Consider the following 20,483-nt stretch of genomic DNA (forward strand, 5'->3'; position numbering starts at 1 on the left):
CTCTCTTCCCTGGTACTGCTGCCCTGGCTGGTGTTGTCTCCTGAGGTTAGCTTTGTTCTGTGGGATCCTGGTTTGGATTACATACTGTAGTGCTGAGCCAGACCATATAAGCTATCAACGCTTCGACAAAGTGTTTAACAGCCACAAAACATTTTCATTTGCTACGGGCTCCACTGCCTGTATTACATGGCTTATTATGTTAGACTCATGGCTATCATTCATATTTGCCAGTCAGATCATTCTGCAGCTAAATTAGATTTTGAACAAACACGTTAATGCAGTATTTATCACTTAGTTATCAATTTGTCAGATCATATTGTTGAGTAGATCTAATTGAACAAAGATAGGGATAAACAACATGCTGTGTCATACTGCTTCGGTATGGTAATGGGAGTGTCTGGGCCATGTGTGAGTGTGTTGAGACAGACAGACAGTGTGAATCCCCCAGAGAAAGCAGCTCTATCTGTGCCAGACGGAGGCCATTAGGACTCATCAAAAGGGCCTGTATAGTGAGCAGCTGGGCCGCGGACTAGGTCTGCCTCACAGCCTGCCTGGCCTCCTGCTGATGAGCCAGCAGCACTCCCACTGGACCTGCTGCAAATAAAGATCTGCTGCTTTGAAGTCACAAACTAACCCAACACCTTTGACTTTCAAAATAGAAAATCGCTGCTTTGAAGTTCCAGCTTTTCAATGTTTTAAGGTTTACATCTTACTGTACATAGTGTAGCCTAGTATGTAACTGGTGTTATTTGCATTACTATTAAAAGTATGAATTTGCCTCATTAAGCATCCCCACTGTATTTCTATCACACCCCGTGACATCTTTGTGTGTGACCAGCTAACCAGTCCTGTGTGTCTCGGTGTTCTCCAGCAGCAGGCCAAGCCCAGCAGCCTCCCATGGCCCCCAGCGGCCCCCAGCAGCAGCAGTAGCCTGCCAGCCTCCTACAGTAACGGCCAGAGCAAGGTGGCTGCCTGGCTCCAGGAGTCTGAGGAGATGGACAAGTGTGCAGAGGGTAAGTGCTCCCTCCTTCCTCCATCTCTCCCATCCCTCCCCACACATCACTCCTGGACCACATCCATCCGGATAATGATGGCAATATATATCCTCTTCCTTGCCGACAGAGGAAATATTAACTGTAACCATTCAAGTAGTCTCACAGGGCCAGACGTGTTTCCTCCCAGGAATTGCATATGCTCCCGGCGTACCGTCTGGAAGCCTGTTGCTGTTTCAAGTCCTCTAGACGGATGGGGAGGGACATGCACGTGCACGAAATCCACCTATCGTTATTCGTCTTCCGAATCTGGTTGTGCCTTATAGTGAACATCTCACCCGGACACAAAATTGCTAACTTCTAGAGGCTTGCCGATGTTACCTGTTTGAATCAGCTATAGAGATTTATTTAGATTTATAGAGAGCACAATTTCCACCTTCATTCTGAGCCCCACCTACCCAAACTCGTTTTTTCCCGTCTCAAAGTTGGACCCATTATTTCCAGACATACCGCATTAGCTGGTGCAGATGGCGATTCGAGTGGATCCTCTCTTCATGCCTCAATAAGGAGCACCTATCATGATAATTCTTGTTTTCTTAAGCACATGTGGTGAATTGTTGTCTAAAATAGATTCCTCAGTCATTGCTAAATGATAGCATGAATGGAAATATGACATTGACATGGTTAGTCTGTGACATATTGCCTTGTGTGTTGGTTTCCAGAACTTGCACGCTGCCACACCAACCTGATTGAGCTGAGTAGGTTACTACAGAGTCTGGAGATTCTACAGAGGACGCAGTCAGCTCCCAACTTCACTGACATGCAGGTAACACACACACACACACACACACACACACACACACACACACAGGGAGAAGGGAGTGTTTAATCTGAGCGCAGCAGTGTGTCAGTGCAGTTAGTGTCACTCTCAGGCTCTCTCCTCAGGGAGGGGGCTGTCACTATAATGGATGGGGGGGCTTCCCTGCAGACCTCTGTTGTCCAGGCGATGATGGAGGGGTGTGTCTCTGGCCCTCATGGTCAGTCTGTGTGGAACCAATCCGTCTTAAGCTACTACCTCCATCACTATCACTCACAGACCAAAAGCATCCATTGTTGCTTTCGCCTCAACAGCCTTTATTGCCCTCTAACCCACGTGTATCAAATTCTATTGAGTTAAGATCATACAATCATTCAACTTCCATGTTAGCCATTTCCTTTTTAACCTCAGCTGCATTCTGGGTACCTGTCATTGACATCCAATCCTATTTTTCAACTCAATTGTAAGAATGATGCCATCCATAGCTAACAATGTCAGCATCTTAACTGTCATAACTGCTGCTTCCTGTGTGATGATGCGACCCTTTCTTTGTTCTATTTACCCACCTCTCACATATTCTCATCCGTGTTTGTGATGTAGACCAATTGTGTCGATATGTCAAAGAAAGACAAGCGCATGAACAGACGATGGCGAACAAAAAGTGTCGGCAAAGACGCAAAATTGCAACTCCAGGTACCTCTTCCTATTTCTTAGAATGTCAGTGTAGCCACACACCACACACCACACACAACACACACCACACACAACACACACCACACACAACACACGCACACACATGAGTTTCAGGTTTTGTAATCTCAATACACAATGCTCCAGACACACTTAAGATGTAATGTTCCTCTTTTCAACAACCTTTATTGTGTAGGAGAGCTCTCTATTGCAGCACAGCGGTGCATTATGGCAGTTTGTTGTCTATGTAACCAAGAAATGTTGCTTTCTTGCTTACCGGCAGCAGTGGAGCAGTTATACTCTAGGTCAAGGGATAGGAAGTTTCTCTTGTCCTGTTTCCTATGTCCTTTTGTCACAGTGCTGAGTCTGCACCAGAGCTCCACCTTATATTGGTGTGCAATGACTTTACATAAAACATGTTCATCCATGATGCTGACTGATATCCCCTGCTTTGAGTTTAACATTCTAATGCTTCAGGAAAAGGCTTAGTCATGCTATTGATTCATATAAATGAGCTTTCTTTAAACTGTTCCAATAATCCATGCCAGAGGACAGTTTAAATGCCTTTTCCCTCATGATACCAAATCCTCATCACTGTGGGGTGTTGTGTTAGATTGCGTAGCCCAGTATAAAGCGTTTCCTTAGCAGGCTGCCTCTGGGAGAATACTGGTAGTGAATAGTGAGTCATCAGTCTGAGAGGAACAAGGGGGGGGAGTCTCGTCTTTGTTGTTCTATTGAGAACGGATGTATTCATGTATTTTTAGCTGAGGGATATGAAAAAAACATTGGCTTTAATACGCTTGTGAATATTTGGTTTTGACTATCATACAGTATGACTTAGTGTCATAAATTGGTTACAGTATGCAAAGGGATGTGAGTTTCTATCCACCACATGCTGAGACCCAACCTCTTTCATCTATACAGTTCTTTCTGCCCATAGATCACAGTAATCCAGTACCACCCTAGCCTTCCAGGTGAATTAGTGTGTCCCCCCCCCTCCCCCAGGTTCCTCTGTCTGCCAGTCTGTCCCCTGTCCGTCTACACTCCTCCAACCCCAACCTGTGTGCTGAGCTGGTGGACTACCAGGCCCCTGTGTCCCGCCTGGCTGACAGCATAGAGTGTGCCAGTGACTACATCAAACTCCAGGAGGACTTCTGCACCATCGCCCAGAAGGGTAGGCATCATACACTGGTTAGACTTCACTGGAATGAATGTAGACCAACCAACACATTCATTTACACAATGTTAACATAATTCCTAACTGTTAAGACTTGCCTCATATTATACATACCTGCAAAGTTTAGGGGAAATGTCGCTAGCTAGTGATCAAGGCAGAGGGTGTGTTTGAAGTGGGTTTGTGGTCTCTCTCTCTAGTTCACTCTCAGTTGAAGTCTACATTCAACACGGTGGCCATAGAGAAGGAGAAGATCAAACAGGTTCTCACTGACCACGAGCAGTCAGGACAGTCTGCCCAGATCATCACCCTCAGGAGGTCTCTGTCACAGGTGAGACATGCATGATGTGTTCACTACTGTAACTACTCCCCTTCAGTTCCCATGCCCCCCCCCCCCCTCCTTCTACATCAGTCATTCTAAAGGGTGACAGTGGATCTGTTGACAAAACAAACATCTTCTCGTATCACCTCAAATACACGGTGCAGCTCTTATAGAACATATTCGCTAGACTTATAATAAGGAGATATGAAAGAAAGGTATGGCTTTCATCATTTTTACAAAAAACACTAAATTTGAAGCTCTCTGTTTTTCTCTTTCTTTCATATTGTCACAGAGCGAAACTAATGAGCTGTCAGGTAAAACACAGCAGTCATTGCTGATTCATCGCAACCACTTTCCACGCCATCTGAGAAATGAAATGAAATGAAATGTGGAGATGAGAAAGAGGACAGCTCGGTTAACAAATCCTGTGTTATCTTTCTCCGCATAATTGGGAAGAATATTAACTCTGCTTCTCATTTCTCCGGGAAGTTCATTACCTCTGCTCCTCAGGGCTTCTGGTGGCCTAATGATTTAATTGGACGGGGCTGACAGTTGACATAAGTTTCCTTAAATATGTCAACCAGTTTATCTCTGATTTGTTCTTAATTGGAATCTTTCTTAATAGTGTGGGTCAAGGGTATATCAAGCCATGACTTTAAGTATGTGGGCGTGAGATAGTGTTGTCATGGTATGGCTACAGAGAGGATTGTGATGTCAACATGGCCTTTACTTGAGCTAAGGGTAGATAGGCTATCTGCATCTCTCCTCAGGGTAACCTGTTTGGTGGGTTTGAGTGGGGGACCATCACAGTACAATCTACAGTGCCAGTATGGAACATTATATCTATATTGCTGTCACAGTTAGGGTATACTGTAATTGAGCCTCAGAGTTGTCTTTTTAAATGGTTATAGAGCTGAAGACTTACAGTGTATAGATCCAGAGATAATGTTTATCCCTTCAATGCTCCATTTCACATTGTATTTTCTTCTGCACTTGACAGACCAATAATCGTTGGTCATTATTGATCCCATTTTCAGGCCCTCTCCCAAAACGCGGAGCTTAAAACCCGACTGAGCCGCATCCATTCTGAGTCGGTCTTGAATGAGCAGGTGGTCAGTGTAAACATCATACCCAGTCCTGATGAGGTACTGTACGTCTTCAACTGGATTAACCCACTATACGTATTTGTAGTCCCCAAAAGAACTGTGTCCTACTGGCAGGAAAGTTGCCATTGCAGTGCTGAGTGTCTATATGGCAGGCTCAGGAATAAATGAGTGACCGTCCTTGTATGCTGCTTGTACAGTCTGCTTCTGGACGGAACCTGTAGTTAACTGGAATACATTGTGTAATCTCTGCTTACTGGATTTGTCAATTACGTTATTGATTCCCGTCCGTAAAGAATGATTGTCTTACCAGTACTGTATATCTTGGCAGTTGAGCTTAAATGATCATTAAATTATGCTGACCCTGACATGAAGGTAAATGGAGAAATGACTCATCAGAAAACGATGACGACCTCAGTCTGTGATTCAAGTCCCCACTGACTCCCTATAATACACTATGTTACAGTGCTGTGCAGTGCTGCCTCCTATCACTGTCAACGGATACACCCTGAAGTGAAGGTGCACTGATGTGTTTTCTCTGTGTTTCTCTTCAGGCCAGTGAACAGATAGGGATCCCTCTGACTCAACAGACCTCCAACGAGAGCAGACTCTCCATGTCTGAGTCGGTGTCAGAGTTCTTCGACGCACAGGAGGTGCTTCTGTCGGCCAGCTCCTCAGAGAATGAGGTGAGACGAGAGGCAAGACATTGAGACATGAAGAGAAGAAGGTGGCAATAGGACCATAGGGAGCAGATTGAAGGAATGTAGTGGTGTTGGGGGGGGGTTAACTGCTGGGAGCTTCAGATAAAGCATCGCTGATGGCCGAGTGGAGCTGGAGGTAGTCAGCGATTAATGAGAGTGTGTGAGGGACAGAGATAACACACAACGGAAACTCAAACAAAGCCAGACCAACTGGAGGGGCCTCTCTGTTCTAGCCTGATTCCTAATCCCTCAACTGGGGCCTAAACCACAGCATTTCTCATGCCACTGTCCCCCCATGACTACCAACAGTTTTTCAACGATAAGCCTTTCTTTATGGATTTGACACGGCTCATCCTCGAGACAGATCATTTCTGTCTTCCCTAAGCCTTTTCCATTCCCATGAATACTAAGCACCAGTAAATATGGCCCCATAAGAGGCTATGAAGCTAGCTACTCCCCAGGTACACATACTGTATAGCCATGCAGAAAGATTACTCACCAAGGAAATCCATCAGCACCTCAGGGCCAAGTGATCTGGCTCAGGTGCCGGGCCCATTCAGACCTGCAACACACTTGCTGTTGGCCAAGAAAGCTCTTCCAGCAGGCGGGTGTAATAGACGCTATTACAGCCAGCAGCCACAATATGCTGTTTTGGCACTGTCAATGGCTTCATTGTATGTTACTATATAAAGTGCACAGAAAATGCTGCAGTGTCTCATCTTGTGATTACTGCAGAGGGAGAGATAGCCAGCACTGTGGCTGACTGCAGTTTGTTAGCCACTGGCAAACTGCAGTGTGTGTGTGTGTGTGTGTGTGTGTGTGTGTGTGTGTGTGTGTGTGTGTGTGTGTGTGTGTGTGTGTGTGTGTGTGTGTGTGTGTGTGTGTGTGTGTGTGTGTGTGTGTGTGGAACACTGTAATGACTCACTGCCTCTTTTGTCCCTGCCCCCCCTTTAGGCCTCAGATGATGAGTCATACGTCAGTGATGTGAGTGATAACATTTCAGAGGACAACGCCAGCGTGACCGATAACATCTCAAGACAAAGTAGGCATTCCACCCTCCCCAGCTCCCAGTCCCTTCCATTAGTGCAGGGGGCTAATCTGATGGAGGTGGTGACCCCTTTAAGAGGATCCAGCCAACCCTGCCAGCGCCGCCTCCTCACCCTTCAAACCCCTTCACTACAATGGCCAGTTCATTTATCAGTGAGGCAGCCTTGACCTGGCAGGCCTCCTATGTGCCAAGAGCTGCACTCAGGCCTTATGAAAGCTATCAGTGGGAAGTGTAGGAGAGCCCTCGCTAGGGGGTCTACTCTTTTGCTAGGGCCATCCCTTGCCTACATTTGCGTAATGATGCACCTCGCGAAAGTAATGATGACGGTAGCGAAATGCGAGGAGTAGAGAACGGATGAATCCATGTCGTTCTTGACTTGTCTCGAGCATGCTCTGTGACGGCGTATCCCTCTGGTTTCAGTGGCGAATGGAGACCTGGCAGGAAGTGCCTTCCGTAACGGGCGGCGCACGTGTCTCCCCGCCCCATCGCCGGACACCAGCAACATCAACCTGTGGAACATCCTGAGGAACAACATCGGAAAGGACCTGTCCAAGGTGTCCATGCCTGTGGAGCTCAACGAGCCCCTCAACACCTTGCAGCACATGTGTGAGGAGCTGGAGTACACAGAGCTGCTGGACAAGGCTGCTGATACGGAGGACCCCTATGAACGCATGGTACGGCCCATCCACCCAGCACTGTCCCCCCATATGAAGCTTTACAGTGTGCAGTGGCTACTCACCACTCTCTCACACGTAGCTTTATGGCTTACGGTTTGAAACGCCCCTAGTGAAACTCCTTATACTCTAACACTGCAAGGTTCAGTGTAGCCTAATGGGAGAGTAACTCTGTGTGAGCATATAGCCCACAGTTGAGTTGACACCATACATATAGAACACTGTTCTATCTCTGTGGTTGATGCATTTCAATCGAGGACAGGAGAGATGCACGCACATGTATCAGTGTCTCATTAGAACCACATTTGCACGAGCAGCCTCTCACAGTCTTACATCACCACCCCGTAATGTACTGTATGTGTCCAGACCCTGGCGGTGCTGACAGACATGTTAAATAGTCTATATCTGTGAGATGACATTGACGGTGACAAGCCAACGTAAACAGTCTGAACAACAACAGCCCTGGTCTCTCACAGGGACGAGGCTGCCAGATATCACGCTCTGATGCAGCTGTCCACCTTGGTTCATCTCGTCTTTGTCATTCTCCTCTGTCAGGGTAACAGTGGATGCATACTAATGTCAGACTTATTCTTCCAAAAAGCCTTTTATGATATGATATATTAGCTGGACGGTGTAAACAAATTATGTCCTGGTGTTTACCTTGATGGTATCTTTGACATATGTGACACAAAGATTACTAATCTTACAGCCTCATACGATTCACTGTTGTTTGTTAAAGGGATAATTCAGGTTTTTCGATGTTAGACCTCATTTTCCACTTACTCTGAATGTTGTAGGCTCATCCAGACACTTTTTTTCGGTCATATTTTCATTCTTGAGCTTTCTTTGGCTGGCTACGGGGCTAGCATTTAGCCATACCAGTGTAGACGAATGAGATCACGAAAAAAGTGTCTGGATGAGCCTACAACACTCCCAAGTAAGTGGAAAATGAGGTCTAACATCGAAAAACCTGGACTATCCCTTTAAAAGTTATCAGCAGATGTTGTTGACTTAGACTAGGTGTTGAAGTGTTAGTGCATGTTTATAGTAAGGTTACTTGTTTGTGTTGTGTACTTTGCTGCAGGTCATAGTTGCTGCTTTCGTAATCTCAGGATATTCATCAACATACTACAGAGCGGGAAGTAAGCCATTCAACCCTCTGCTTGGAGAGACGTATGAATGTATCAGGGAAGACAAGGGTCTTTGTTTCTTCTCTGAACAGGTAGGAACGGTCGCTCTGGCCAACATGTATTAACTAATAGCTTAAGTCTAAACCCTTAAAACTTGTAAATTAGTCAATTAATATCCTTCCACTTCTTTAATAATGAGTCCTGGTGTCTGTGGGGGGATGGGGTTACTGAAGGATGTCATTCTGCCTCAGTCTCTCTTCATAACGGTGATCCTGTTTGTGTCAGTTCTCCGCTCTTCTCCTTGAACCTCTGCACTTAACCTAAGTGCTGGTGTCAGTCCACATCACTCACGACAAAATCACACTCTGTTTATCTCATGGCACATTTATAAGCACAATTTTCTGATATTATTGAAAAACGTCTACAGTATATCTTCACTTAAAAAGGAAATTAATAATTGCTTATCTGACTCCTGGTTGATTTAGTAGTAGTCATCCTATATGACAGTAAGCAGCATGTGTGTCTTATTACATGATGTCATCTCTTTAAGGTGAGCCACCATCCACCCATTTCAGCTTGTCACTGTGAATCCAAAAAGTTCACCTTCTGGCAAGGTAGGTCATCTGTTTAATTAACATATCAAACACTTGTGCCTTTCTTTTAATAGAGTCGTGACAAGAGAAAAGTCCCTGAGTTGTCTCTCCAAAATACGTCTTATTATACAGAAAACAGATATCTACTTTAGCTGGAATGTATCTATTCATGTGACATACATGCAGTATATAGAGTACATAGATTCTAAATGGCTTATTTCTCTCCAGATGTTAGATGGAAAAACAAATTCTGGGGGAAATCGATGGAAATCCTGCCGATTGGGACGGTCAATGTCATGCTTCCAAGGTAATCCTGCTGTGTCCCTTCCCTGTCTTCTAGCCACAGACACTCCTCCTACCTCCCTGTCTTCTAGCCACAGACACTCCTCCTACCTCCCTGTCTTCTAGCCACAGACACTCCTCCTACCTCCCTGTCTTCTAGCCACAGACACTCCTCCCACCTCCCTGTCTTCTAGCCACAGACACTCCTCCCACCTCCCTGTCTGAGGTCCTCTATAGATATCCCCACTGTCTCTCCCAGTTGGAGCTGCCTAGTTGGTTCAACAATAGTGGCATCACCTATTTAGACCACACAGGCCCCTGTTGATATCCTCCCTCCACAGTCATCATTCCACACTGTGCTAGGGGGCTTCGTGCTGGGCCCAGGGACGATTTGAGGAGCTACGTCCTGTTTAAGTGTCCTTGACAGGGTTAGGGAGGAGGGAGCTAGGCTGGGCTCTATTTCTCACCCTCTAAAAAATGAAGTAGGCAGTAAGGACAGGGGCTGTATCAGGCTGGCTGCTGAACAAGCAGATAGATTATAGAACACTGCAAAGCGTTGTCTCTGCCTTGACAGGAAATTAGATTGCACAGTTACCTACAATCCCCTACTGCTTTGTTTATGAGCCTTCTATGTGTGATTATTTAGCCCAGTAAGCATCTCAATGATGCAAATGTAATAATTATCACTGGCTGTGATTACTACAGCCACCATGATGGAGTTTCATGCTGTTTTCCCAACTGGTATTTTATCATTCAGCTTTGGTGATCAATATGAATGGAACAAAGTCACAACCTGTGTGCACAACATCCTAAGCGGGAGGAGGTGGATTGAGCACTATGGAGAGATCACCATTAGGAACACCAAAAGCAGTGCCTGTATCTGCAAACTCACCTTTGTCAAGGTAAAGCGTGAGTAAACTCAGCTATGGACATGTCAGACAGTCCCAAAGCAACTGTGCTAAAGGTTGTGCGGCATGTATCACTTGATTAAGCTATTACTACAGTTAATGGAATAATGGTGTTCTTGAAATATAACGAAGTTTAAAGATGGTTTGGACGATAGATAGATAGATAGATAGATAGATAGATAGATAGATAGATATTTGCAAGGTAGTTGAAAGAAAGTGAGTAAGTCTTATTATGGTAGGGGATAAAGTTTAAAGATGGTTTGTTTGGTTGGTTGGTTGGTTGGTTGGTTGGTTGGTTCTATGTATGGAGAAGGTTAGATAGATGAGAGAAGGATAGAGAGATAGATAGATAGATTGAGATGTTATTATGCATGGGTCTATTGAGTGAAGCAGTAGTGACTGATTATAGGGTGAAACGTTTAATAGGTAACTATAGTTGGACTTTAAGCAAGCCCACTAATAATATGAATGTCATGAGCACATTTCGATTGATTTTATCTCATGTTACTTTCAGGGAAACTACTGGAGTTCTAATGTGAATGAGGTTCAAGGTTTTGTCATGGACCAAGAGGGGAAGGTGGTACACCGGCTGTTCGGCAAATGGCACGAGGGCCTGTACTGTGGAGTTCCGCCCTCCGCAAAATGCATCTGGAGGCCAGGTGAGGATGTCAATCATCTAAGAAGGGTGCTCCTAACAGTTCTGATAGGATTGTAAGTGAGGAAGACCAATGAAAGAGAAGAATATGGCTGCTGAGCAATCTCTCTTAGAGGAGCACTTGTAAAGCATAATAATGACATTTTTTTGATAGCCTCTTTATGAAATGAGGCCATGATATCTGAACAAATGACATAGGTGTCAATAGTCCACACAATTGTGAAAAGACTTTGAATTGATTCTTGATGTCTGTCCATTTTACTGTCCCTCTGTCAGGATCCATGCCTACCGACTATGAGCTGTATTACGGCTTCACCAGGTTTGCCATTGAGCTCAATGAGCTTTGCCCTGAGATGAAAGATATGCTACCACTTACTGACGCACGCTTCAGACCCGATCAAAGGTACAGACTCCCCTTACCCAACCACACAGAACAGCCAATAGAGAACTGTGAGACTTGTATAATACCCTGATAACATGGAAATGCAGTGTGTGCTGCTGCCCCCGTGTGCTGCTGCTACCCCCTGCAGAGAGAAAGTGGTAGCATTATCCTACACATTTGACTGCATGAACACGGTGTGTGTACGATTTGTTTCGTATTATTTCACGGACAAATGTTTTGATGAGATTCGTGTGTGAATGGTGGTTTTTCAGTGTGTTTATAAAGATGTTACTCCACATTAGGCATCTGGAGGAGGGGAATCTAGAGCTGGCAGCCTCAGAGAAGCAGCGCATCGAGGACCTGCAGAGGACCAGGAGGAAGTGGCAGGAGGAGAACGAGGTCAAGCACCAGCCACGCTTCTTTAAGTAAGTACCCAGGGTAGGTCTGACGAGACAACCAACCCCTAGGTCAGTTCTACGGGGAAATATCAGGGAGTAGCAGGTCAGGGAAGTATCTCCAAGATAGCTGGCTTTACTCATATGATCTGAGTCATATGATTAGAAATGTATGACATTTAACTCTGCAGTTTTCGTTGACTGCCTGTCTCTTCTCTCTTAGGAAAGTTGTAGATGCCCATCAGCGGGAAAGGTGGGTCTCTAACAATGCGTACTGGGAGCTTCGCAAAAGCCCCGGCTTCATTAATATGGAAAACCCCAACCTATGGTAGCACATGGATTGCTGCGCACACCCTATCATCATTGCAGACAAAGAGGATTTAACCTATGCACAATAAGGTTCTAAAATTGACGCCTAAGTGACAAGACTAGACAATGGTGAGCATGGACACAAGGGACTGCAGAGCTGAAAGATGGCTTGGTGACCAAGGGCCTGATTGGACACTGAGGCACCGTGGTCAGCCGTCCAAACCTCCTCTCCTAGGATCACCTTCATTGTACTTGCAGAGGCTGGGTTGTTAGGGCAACAATCTTACCACGTAGATCTATCCTAAGCCGTTTTGACTTCTGAGTACGTCCTTGCCTTAAAAAGTCGCCTATCCATACCACCCATTTGAAAGCTTTTAGTGAAAGCCATTTGATTTCGGAGAGCGGTTTGGTTTAGACTAGTTTGAATTAGGCCTTTGATTACCTACTGTATGTACCATGCATGCTTAGAGTGCAGCTTTCATTGGCATAATGCTATATATTATATCAACATCATTTGTTGTAAAAAGAAAAAAAGAAAAAAAAAAGAAAAGAAAAGAAAAAGAGATATTTTTGTAAAATATCTTTAATTCATCTTAGGATTTACCAAAAGGGTATACTATAGTGTGAATGGGCAGATTGTTTTTTTTTGTTTTTTTAGCCTTTTACATTAGTTGAATCTGTATCATAGCTATATTCTCTCTTGGGACCCAAAATTGTTTAAAAAGTAAGTTTTCTATTATTGGCATAGGTGAAAAACATTGCTGTATGCTGGAGCATTTCCCCAAAGATGACCTCACTAGAGCTATTCCTTTTGGCTGGAAGATATATATCATCACCAGACATGTCCAACAGCTGATACGTAAGCACTGGCATGTAAACAACTTGGTTTTTGACCCTTCATGTGTAGTAACCTCGTCACCACTATATTATTACTACATGTGTTGACAATACTGCTACCCGTGTGCTGGTCTCCCGTAAAACGTTATTTTGAGTGATTCCTCATAAAACAATTTCTTCGTATTGCAGAATCTCAGCCAACAGTGTAAATATAGGGACACGTGTACCAGCCAGTCCCCCTCATGATATGGAGACATTCCTCCCCAGAATGTTTGGCCCTGTGCCCTTTACCCTGCTGCCCAAAGTCTAATTTTAAACCTCGTCACTTGTCTGCACCATCTGCATCCATATATAGTGGGTCAGCCAGCAGTCTCTCTTCAGTGTATATCCCCCTCATGTGGTTCTTGTTGTAGAGTGCTCTCACGCAATGTTCCTCGAGACCGTGGGGCGAGCCCCTCTCCTCTGAAACGTCAGACGTAGTGAAAGAGGGGTAAACCTGTTCTCTACTACTCTCCAGTGCAGATTGAAGGTCAGAGTGTCCTCTACCCAGAGCCACATGACCAACATGCTCACAACTACCCCTCCTTACACAACTGGGGAATTATGAAACACTAGCACCATCTACTGCCAGTTCCGTGAAAATGCATAACATACTGTAAGTTCTTATGTGGAAGCGGTCTATTACAGAAGAAAGCAAACGGCTGGAGTTATTCAATCATCAACTTCAGAATGCTCATAATGTATGTTTGGTAGAATGTTGATATTGAAGCCAAAGACAAGCATATATATTGTATTATATAATAACCACACAGGTAAGGTAATTGAATGTTCTTCTACAAGTCTCCAATTCCGAGAGAGTTTACAGCTATGATGTGGTCCATTAGCATTACACAGTAGCAATAGATTTTTTTAAGTCTAGATCAATTCTGCGAACCTGCTAAGCATATCAGCTTTAATGTATGTATTTGATGTCCCCTCCCTCTGTCTCTCTATGTGTAAGTAAATACACAATGAGGTTCAATGTGTTAAATAATCACAGAATCAGTAGGCTACAATGAGCAACAGATTATATGGTATTACTTAAATACATTTGGAAGATAACATTCACCTTTCTTTTGCATGATTTTGTCAAGGATGAAGCAGGAATTTGAAGCAAATTGGAAAAATGTTTTATATCAGTGAACGACTGTACAGTATGTACGTTTGTGGAATGGTTTGTGTAGCAAAACGACATTTTGTGTAAACTATTCACACAGTAGTTTAGGTTATAAAAACTCTGATATTCTTAGTTATTCAGAAACTGTCTGTCAATTTAGTTATACAGTGTATGTTTCTAGGTTTCTCCTTTCTGTTCATACCCTCAGTTCTAACTCCCTCAGCACCAGTTCCACTTGCTGTGCCTTAAGACATTTATTAACACGTCACACACAGTACTGATAAGAAACCCCACGCCAAATAAGGATACCATATAGGATTAAATAAACCACATTCCCCATGGAGTAGTGTCTTCCCAGCTCTACTACGTAATGGTGGTCAGCATAAGTCAGCTTCCTGCATTTTGTGAATGTGTCACATTTACCTAAGAATGTATTGTCATCTGAAATCTTCTTTAGGCAGGGATTCATTACAAGATGGTTCAATACAGCAGCTTATTGCTATTTACCCTCTTTGATTGGACTGGTACTAAGATTTGCCATACACTGACCATGCATACTTACCATACACTTCAACTCAAATCTTTGTTCTGAACAGTATCAAAGGTTTATTGACATTGTCGTGGTCTGTCTAGACTGAAACATTCAACCATGCTCCAGAGACGTGTTCAAGTGAAAGAAAAAATCTGAGACATCCTGTTGCTTTCTTGTTTCATCACAGTAGGACAGAGAGACTGTTTAGACCTCCTGACTAGTTCATCAGTTATTAATATACCTGCATGTTTAAATGACAGCCTGCCAATGAATGTTGCAAATGCCTTACAAAAGGTTTTGTTTTCTCAATTGGACTTATACTTCTTGTTTTTCGGCCTGACATGTACCACTACGCACTGTGTCAGCTGACTTCTATACATCCATTTCCTAATGGGTACCTTCTAAAGTGCAATTGTATAAGTACATATCTTTCCATGAACACTGTACACTGCTGCTACATAGTGCTTGTTCTAATAAAAACATAAAACCCTGTGTGGAATGAGTGATAGTCTGATGCAGTGTGCCAATCCAGTCAGGTGTTCAGCTGCTACTGGTAAGTGTATCTCAACCCATTTTGTACCCTCTTTCTAACTAAACTAAGTCTAGTTAGTCTCTCATCTAAAAGAAAGTGATGGACCAGTGACCAATGTCCCACAGAGCAGACAGGGCTGAGACAACTGCTTTTTCCCAGTGAACACCCATTTTATTTACAATTACACTCCTGTCCAGTAGATGGTAGAAATGCATAGTTTGTGCCTACTTTTGCCAATGAATAATCCGGTCAGTTTTTGTCTTGTTACTTGTCCTTGATTTCTAAATTATTCAATCTCCGATCTTTGAAGGTTTAAGAAGGGAGACCTTCGAAAAGATGAGGCCATTAACCAGTAGATTTATTAGACATGTATGTCCCACACGTCACATTTAATTTTTGTACTAACATGACTAGGCACACAGCAAATAATGGGGATGAAACCACCAAAACATCATGTGTACAGACAGAAAATCCACATTTGGAGTCAAATAAAAATCATGATTTACATAAGACCATGTGAAAGGAAAATAGATTTGAATTAAACTGCCCAATCTAGGCTTCATGACAGAAACAGCAACATGTCACTTATTCTGCTGTTCAAAGACAAATGGGCCCATGTATACAAGTCAAACATTTGGGGAATGGTGGAATCATCCTTTGTACAAATCATTCCAGGATTATTTCAGACCACTTCAGGGTAAAGCCCAACACAAACTCAAAATCAAAGCCTTCTAACATACATGGCAGCGCGACATAACTTTTGAAGATTAACTTGAAAAAATATATGTCAAATGCTTTGAGAATCTAGACATTGACCCTGCCATATCAATCAATGTGAGCACAATTCAACCTAAATGTAAAACATTTTTAATTGAGCAGTCTTGTTTGTGAATTACGGTAATATATTACTGTGGAGAATTCCTCTCTTTACAAAAACCTACTGATGGTATTGTTCAAGGTAACACGTAATCCCTCTGTATCACTGAATAAAACAACTTAGTTAAAACAAACGTACAGTAACTGCAAAAAACAAAGCTCAAATCTTTACTCTAAAATCCAACTGAAAGTTAGAATGGCCTGTATGCTATGCTAACTGGTAAATAGAGGGGATTATTGCTGTAGTACAAATTGTACTTGAATCTTGAATTTGATAATCAAAATGATAACCAAACAAGCAAAGCACAAACATAGTTCCAAGTACATCAAAGCAAATACAAATGTGAAATTAAGTTTGTGTACAATGTGTGTTCCTACTTCATTTATCCAAGTGGCCCATTTTACATCTGCTTCATCATTTCAACTTCCCACTGAGAAAATGAGGGGCTTCCAGTAAGATTACATTAAATCATTTTTTGGGGGAAATTCATTCTCATACTGTCTACATGAGTAGACAGCTACAATTTAGATTCCTCTCCTTTGTTAGTGCAAATACTGTTAAAAATGTTGTATTCTCTGATACAAGACTGCAGTGGTCAAAGAAACTATATAATAGCAATAAAACACTGTAGGAGCCATGATGAACGTTGTTGACTTGTCAGTTGTAAAAAAGAAACAAAACAAAAAATCACTTGATTTGTCTGAATGGCTTTCCTATTCATATTGCCACCATCATCCACATGGTGTGAGCTCTACAGTAAAAAAAAAAAAAAAAAAAAAAAAAAAGATAATAATAGAGAGACCATACATATTTCATAGGTTATCAAATGGGTTTTTCCTCAGTTCCATAAATTACATTGCAGGTGAAACATCTGTGCTGGTTTGTGGAGGTTTATTTGATGGAGGCCATGATCTTGATGTACTGAAGTGCACTGTGTGCAGCGTCGTTGTGTGCGTTGCCACAGGAAATGCCCGTGCCATGGCATACGGTGACTGGTGAGGTAGACAGCTCTGCCAGGCACTGGTACTGGCCGTTCACCGTCAGCTCGTCTGCAGAGCAAAACACATACATTTACACATCGTAACTGGGATATTTGAAGACGTCAGGTCTCTTGTTGGAGAGATTTTATCTCCATGACACTATAGACCATAAGACTATATTTGAACCAGGATAACAATAAGACAATAAGATTTGTTTTGAATCCAGTGGGGTTTGTTTCGATGGAGAATAACATCAACATCTAAACATTGAATTTTGCAAAACAAACAAAACAAACCGAACCAAACTCAGTCCACCTGAGGAGGTGGTCTCAGCGCTTCTGGTTCGATTCGATCCTGCTAGTTATGAACAAAAAGTGGACTTTGTGGGTTTGTTTCCCTGTAATAAAGGAAGAGATGCTTCACCTAGCTATACACTACATATACATGAACACTATACAGGTAAACACTATTAGGTTAGGACACGTCAGGATTCTCACTCACCCGTAGCTGAACGTGCGCCGTCACTCACAAACTCAACCAGAAACAAACATATCAAGAGGAATTACCGGGATTTCTAAATGTGTCTGATCAGACTTCAAGAGAGCGAGGGTGAATTCATGGTCAGCATAATGGGGAAGGATGATCAAATAGGGTGGAATCCTAACTCAAGATCTGCGTGCGTCAGACTTATGATGTTGGAGTTAATGTGCTCGGATCTCGAGTTAGGATTCCACCCAGGATGAAGAAAAGCCTGCACGCTAAACTGCTGCTCCCAAGTTATCCCACCACAAAACGTTTCGGCCAACAAGCAGCCTTCGTCAGCAGGCATTTCTTCATGATTGGACCACTCCTGTTTGGCTCATCACAGGTAGACAAGTGAAGGACGTACATATCTAACTTTTGAGGATAATCTTACCAATGTCGAAGTACGTGACCTCAAAGCCTTGCTCCTTGGACAGCTCCAACATCATCTGGATGTAATCCGTGTTGGGAATGCTGAGTGGGTTCCTTCGTAGTAGCGTTATCTTCTCTGCGGACGAGTTCCGCAAATTCTCCAATCGGACACTGGGCTTCGGTGACTGAAATCAGTTGATCAAGAGACACACATTACATTCATGATAAGACGCTGCAGCTTTATTTCGGAACGAAATAAAGGGGGGAACCATATTATACACACCCATGTGATTTCAGGACAACCTGACAGATTTTGTAGTTTTGACACCATCTTCTCTGCAGCTGCCTTTTTGGCCACCTTTTTGGAATTTCCCATTGCTGTTGGATACACGTTGGATGACATGTAAATGAGTGACTAAACTAAACTACCTTTTGAAGCAGAGGAAATGTTCAAATCAATCCCTCCATCTACCATACCTGTCTCTGTTAGCGACTCCATTCTACACGTAACTGTGAACTCTCTCTTGTGAGGTGGGCCTGCTTCCATGAGGACAGTGTATTCAGGGAGGCGCCATCCCCTCTGCAGGGCCAGCTCCTTTATTTCACAAATCCACAGGATACATAACACAGACATGATAGTACGTCATCATCTGTCAAAGCCTCATGTGCCCAATGCCAGCATCAACGGGTTACTGTGTTCAAATGGCTGGACTAAAAGCTGTCTTCTACACTCACCGAACACTTTATTAGGAACACCTGTACACCTTCTCATGGTGGAGGTGGTGTAATGGTGTGGGGAATGTTTTCTTGGTACACTTTGGGCCCGTTAATACCAATCAATCATCGCTTGAATGCCACAGCATATTTGAGTATTGTTGCTGACCATGTGCACCCCTTCATGGCCACAATTTACCCATCTTCTAATGGCTACTTCCAGCATGATAATGCACCATGTCACAAAGCAAAAGTTGTCTCAAACTGGTTTCAAGAACATGACAATGAGTTCAGTGTTCTTCAGTGGCCTTCCCAGTCACCAGATCTGAATCCAATAGAACACCTTTGGGATGTGGTAGAACGGGAGATTCACAGTTTGAAAGTGCACCTGAATAATCTGCAGGAATTGCGTGATGCAATCATGTCATCATGGACCAGAATCTCAAAGGAATGTTTCCAACATCTTGTGGAATTAATGCCACGAAGAACTGAGGCTGTTTTGAGAGCAAAGGGCCTTATCCAGTATTAGTATTGTGTTCCTAATAAAGGAAAGCCCTACCCAGTATTAGTACAGTGTTCCTAAAAAAGGGAGGCCCTATCCAGTATTAGTATTGTGTTCCTAATAAAGTGCTCGGTGAGTGTAGAATGGTTGTCCTACACATAAAAAAGTCATTCAAGGATAATAACTAGGCCAAGTCACCTGCAGTATGCCCACTGAGTTGGGCTGGTCGCTAGGCTCTGGAGTTACGCCGTTGCTCTCAGACTTTATGTGAAGGCTGTAGAAGGAAAAGCAAATTAGGGAGTCGATGGAGTGTTGTAGCAGGCGCTTCAGAAATGTAAAAAATGACCATGCAAAATGTGTGTGTGTGTGTGTGTGTCGACTCACGGTGTCCCTGTCTCTATTTCCAGGATGTTCAGGGCAGACTCAGCAGCCTGGTGTTTGGCAGCTTTTTTACTAGATCCTTGACCTGTGTTCCAACACACATTTGATACTCATGGAACCATACTCCAATAAGGCAAACGTGGAACAATAACTTCAAAGATCATTGAAACAATGATTGAAACAATTAACATAGAATCTACATAGGTAATTCTGTCAGTTGACTCACCCGTACAGGAAACCTCCCCAATTGTAACATTGAAGATGAAACTGGGTTGGTGAGCCTCTCCTTCAGCCTTCTCCATGACATACACAGGAAGGTTACCCACTTTGGTGCCGTATTCGTGAAGAATTTGTATAGGTGTTTTACCAGGGCAGGTTGTCTGATGTTGTTGCTGGACATTCAAGCTGTTTAAGAAAGCAATCAGTTTGTATACTAAGTAGTAGCAAGTGTAAAATCGGATTTAAGTGTTTTATTGAAGCTATGTGACAGACTGTAACCTATTTAGTTGCAACAATAACAGACTAACTGTTCATTGGCCACAAACAGAAGATAACTGGCAACATCATACAATGGCTAACAAGCTAATTTACCTAGCTGGGTAGCTAAATGAGAGAAACAATGTGTGTGCCGCTAACGTTAGCTAGCTACTAGCTAACTTAGCCTACATAGTATTTTAGGCAGACCTCGTGTTGTTGTTGAGCGTGGTCCTTAAGGCTGTTGTTTGATATCCGTCTTGAGACATGGCTTACAAGCTAGTACGATTGAACTATTTTATTGAGTATATTATTATTGAACAAAGATATATTGGTTGCTGCACCGGCAAATTTAAGAGGGGGGGAGTTGCCGATTTGATGTGACAACTCATCAACATCCAGGTTCACGGGGTCAAAATTACTATTCTT

General features: G+C 43.3%; 2 protein-coding genes across 4 annotated transcripts in view; one reads left to right on the forward strand and one right to left on the reverse strand.

Moving 5' to 3' along the window:
• Positions 1–15,192, forward strand: part of LOC310813122 (oxysterol-binding protein-related protein 6-like) — a 32,270-nt gene extending 17,078 nt beyond the window's left edge. Inside the window, exons 7-23 of the mRNA XM_083681978.1 lie at positions 872–1,013; positions 1,715–1,818; positions 2,410–2,502; positions 3,505–3,673; positions 3,874–4,004; positions 5,033–5,140; positions 5,653–5,784; positions 6,754–6,841; positions 7,268–7,521; positions 8,606–8,743; positions 9,202–9,265; positions 9,473–9,551; positions 10,284–10,428; positions 10,949–11,093; positions 11,366–11,492; positions 11,774–11,896; positions 12,090–15,192. Of these exons, the coding sequence (XP_083538104.1) occupies positions 872–1,013; positions 1,715–1,818; positions 2,410–2,502; positions 3,505–3,673; positions 3,874–4,004; positions 5,033–5,140; positions 5,653–5,784; positions 6,754–6,841; positions 7,268–7,521; positions 8,606–8,743; positions 9,202–9,265; positions 9,473–9,551; positions 10,284–10,428; positions 10,949–11,093; positions 11,366–11,492; positions 11,774–11,896; positions 12,090–12,198 (2,151 nt within the window). The 3' untranslated portion in view covers positions 12,199–15,192. The remainder of the gene's footprint in view (positions 1–871; positions 1,014–1,714; positions 1,819–2,409; positions 2,503–3,504; positions 3,674–3,873; positions 4,005–5,032; positions 5,141–5,652; positions 5,785–6,753; positions 6,842–7,267; positions 7,522–8,605; positions 8,744–9,201; positions 9,266–9,472; positions 9,552–10,283; positions 10,429–10,948; positions 11,094–11,365; positions 11,493–11,773; positions 11,897–12,089) is intronic.
• A 412-nt stretch (positions 15,193–15,604) lies between these two features.
• prkra (protein kinase, interferon-inducible double stranded RNA dependent activator) lies at positions 15,605–20,427 on the reverse strand. Of its 3 annotated transcripts, none has more exons than XM_083681689.1 (8): positions 20,265–20,427; positions 19,807–19,985; positions 19,584–19,665; positions 19,398–19,473; positions 18,461–18,578; positions 18,267–18,361; positions 18,006–18,168; positions 15,605–17,158 (listed from the first exon to the last, which is right to left on the reverse strand). In XM_083681689.1, exons 1-8 carry the CDS (start codon positions 20,321–20,323, stop codon positions 17,001–17,003), a joined length of 930 nt encoding a protein of 309 aa, XP_083537815.1. In that variant the 5' UTR covers positions 20,324–20,427; the 3' UTR covers positions 15,605–17,000. The 3 variants fall into 3 exon arrangements, with proteins under 3 accessions (XP_083537815.1, XP_083537816.1, XP_083537817.1); XM_083681690.1 differs by lacking the exon at positions 20,265–20,427 and adding an exon at positions 20,172–20,239; XM_083681691.1 differs by lacking the exons at positions 18,267–18,361; positions 18,461–18,578.
• Positions 20,428–20,483: the final 56 nt, after the last annotated feature.

The sequence above is a fragment of the Argentina silus genome, assembly GCF_951799395.1.
Source record: "Argentina silus genome assembly, chromosome: 12".
In the NCBI taxonomy this organism is placed as follows: Eukaryota; Metazoa; Chordata; class Actinopteri; order Argentiniformes; family Argentinidae; genus Argentina; species Argentina silus.

Coding starts and splice junctions, on each gene's coding strand:
- prkra (XM_083681689.1), bottom strand. CDS start 20,323: ATGTCTCAAGACGGATATCAAACAACAGCCTTAAGGACCACGCTCAAC. Junction 18,579..19,397: donor ACTCAGTGGGCATACTGCAG/GTGACTTGGCCT, acceptor TGTGAAATAAAG/GAGCTGGCCCTGCAGAGGGG. Junction 18,362..18,460: donor GGAGTCGCTAACAGAGACAG/GTATGGTAGATG, acceptor TGTATCCAACAG/CAATGGGAAATTCCAAAAAG.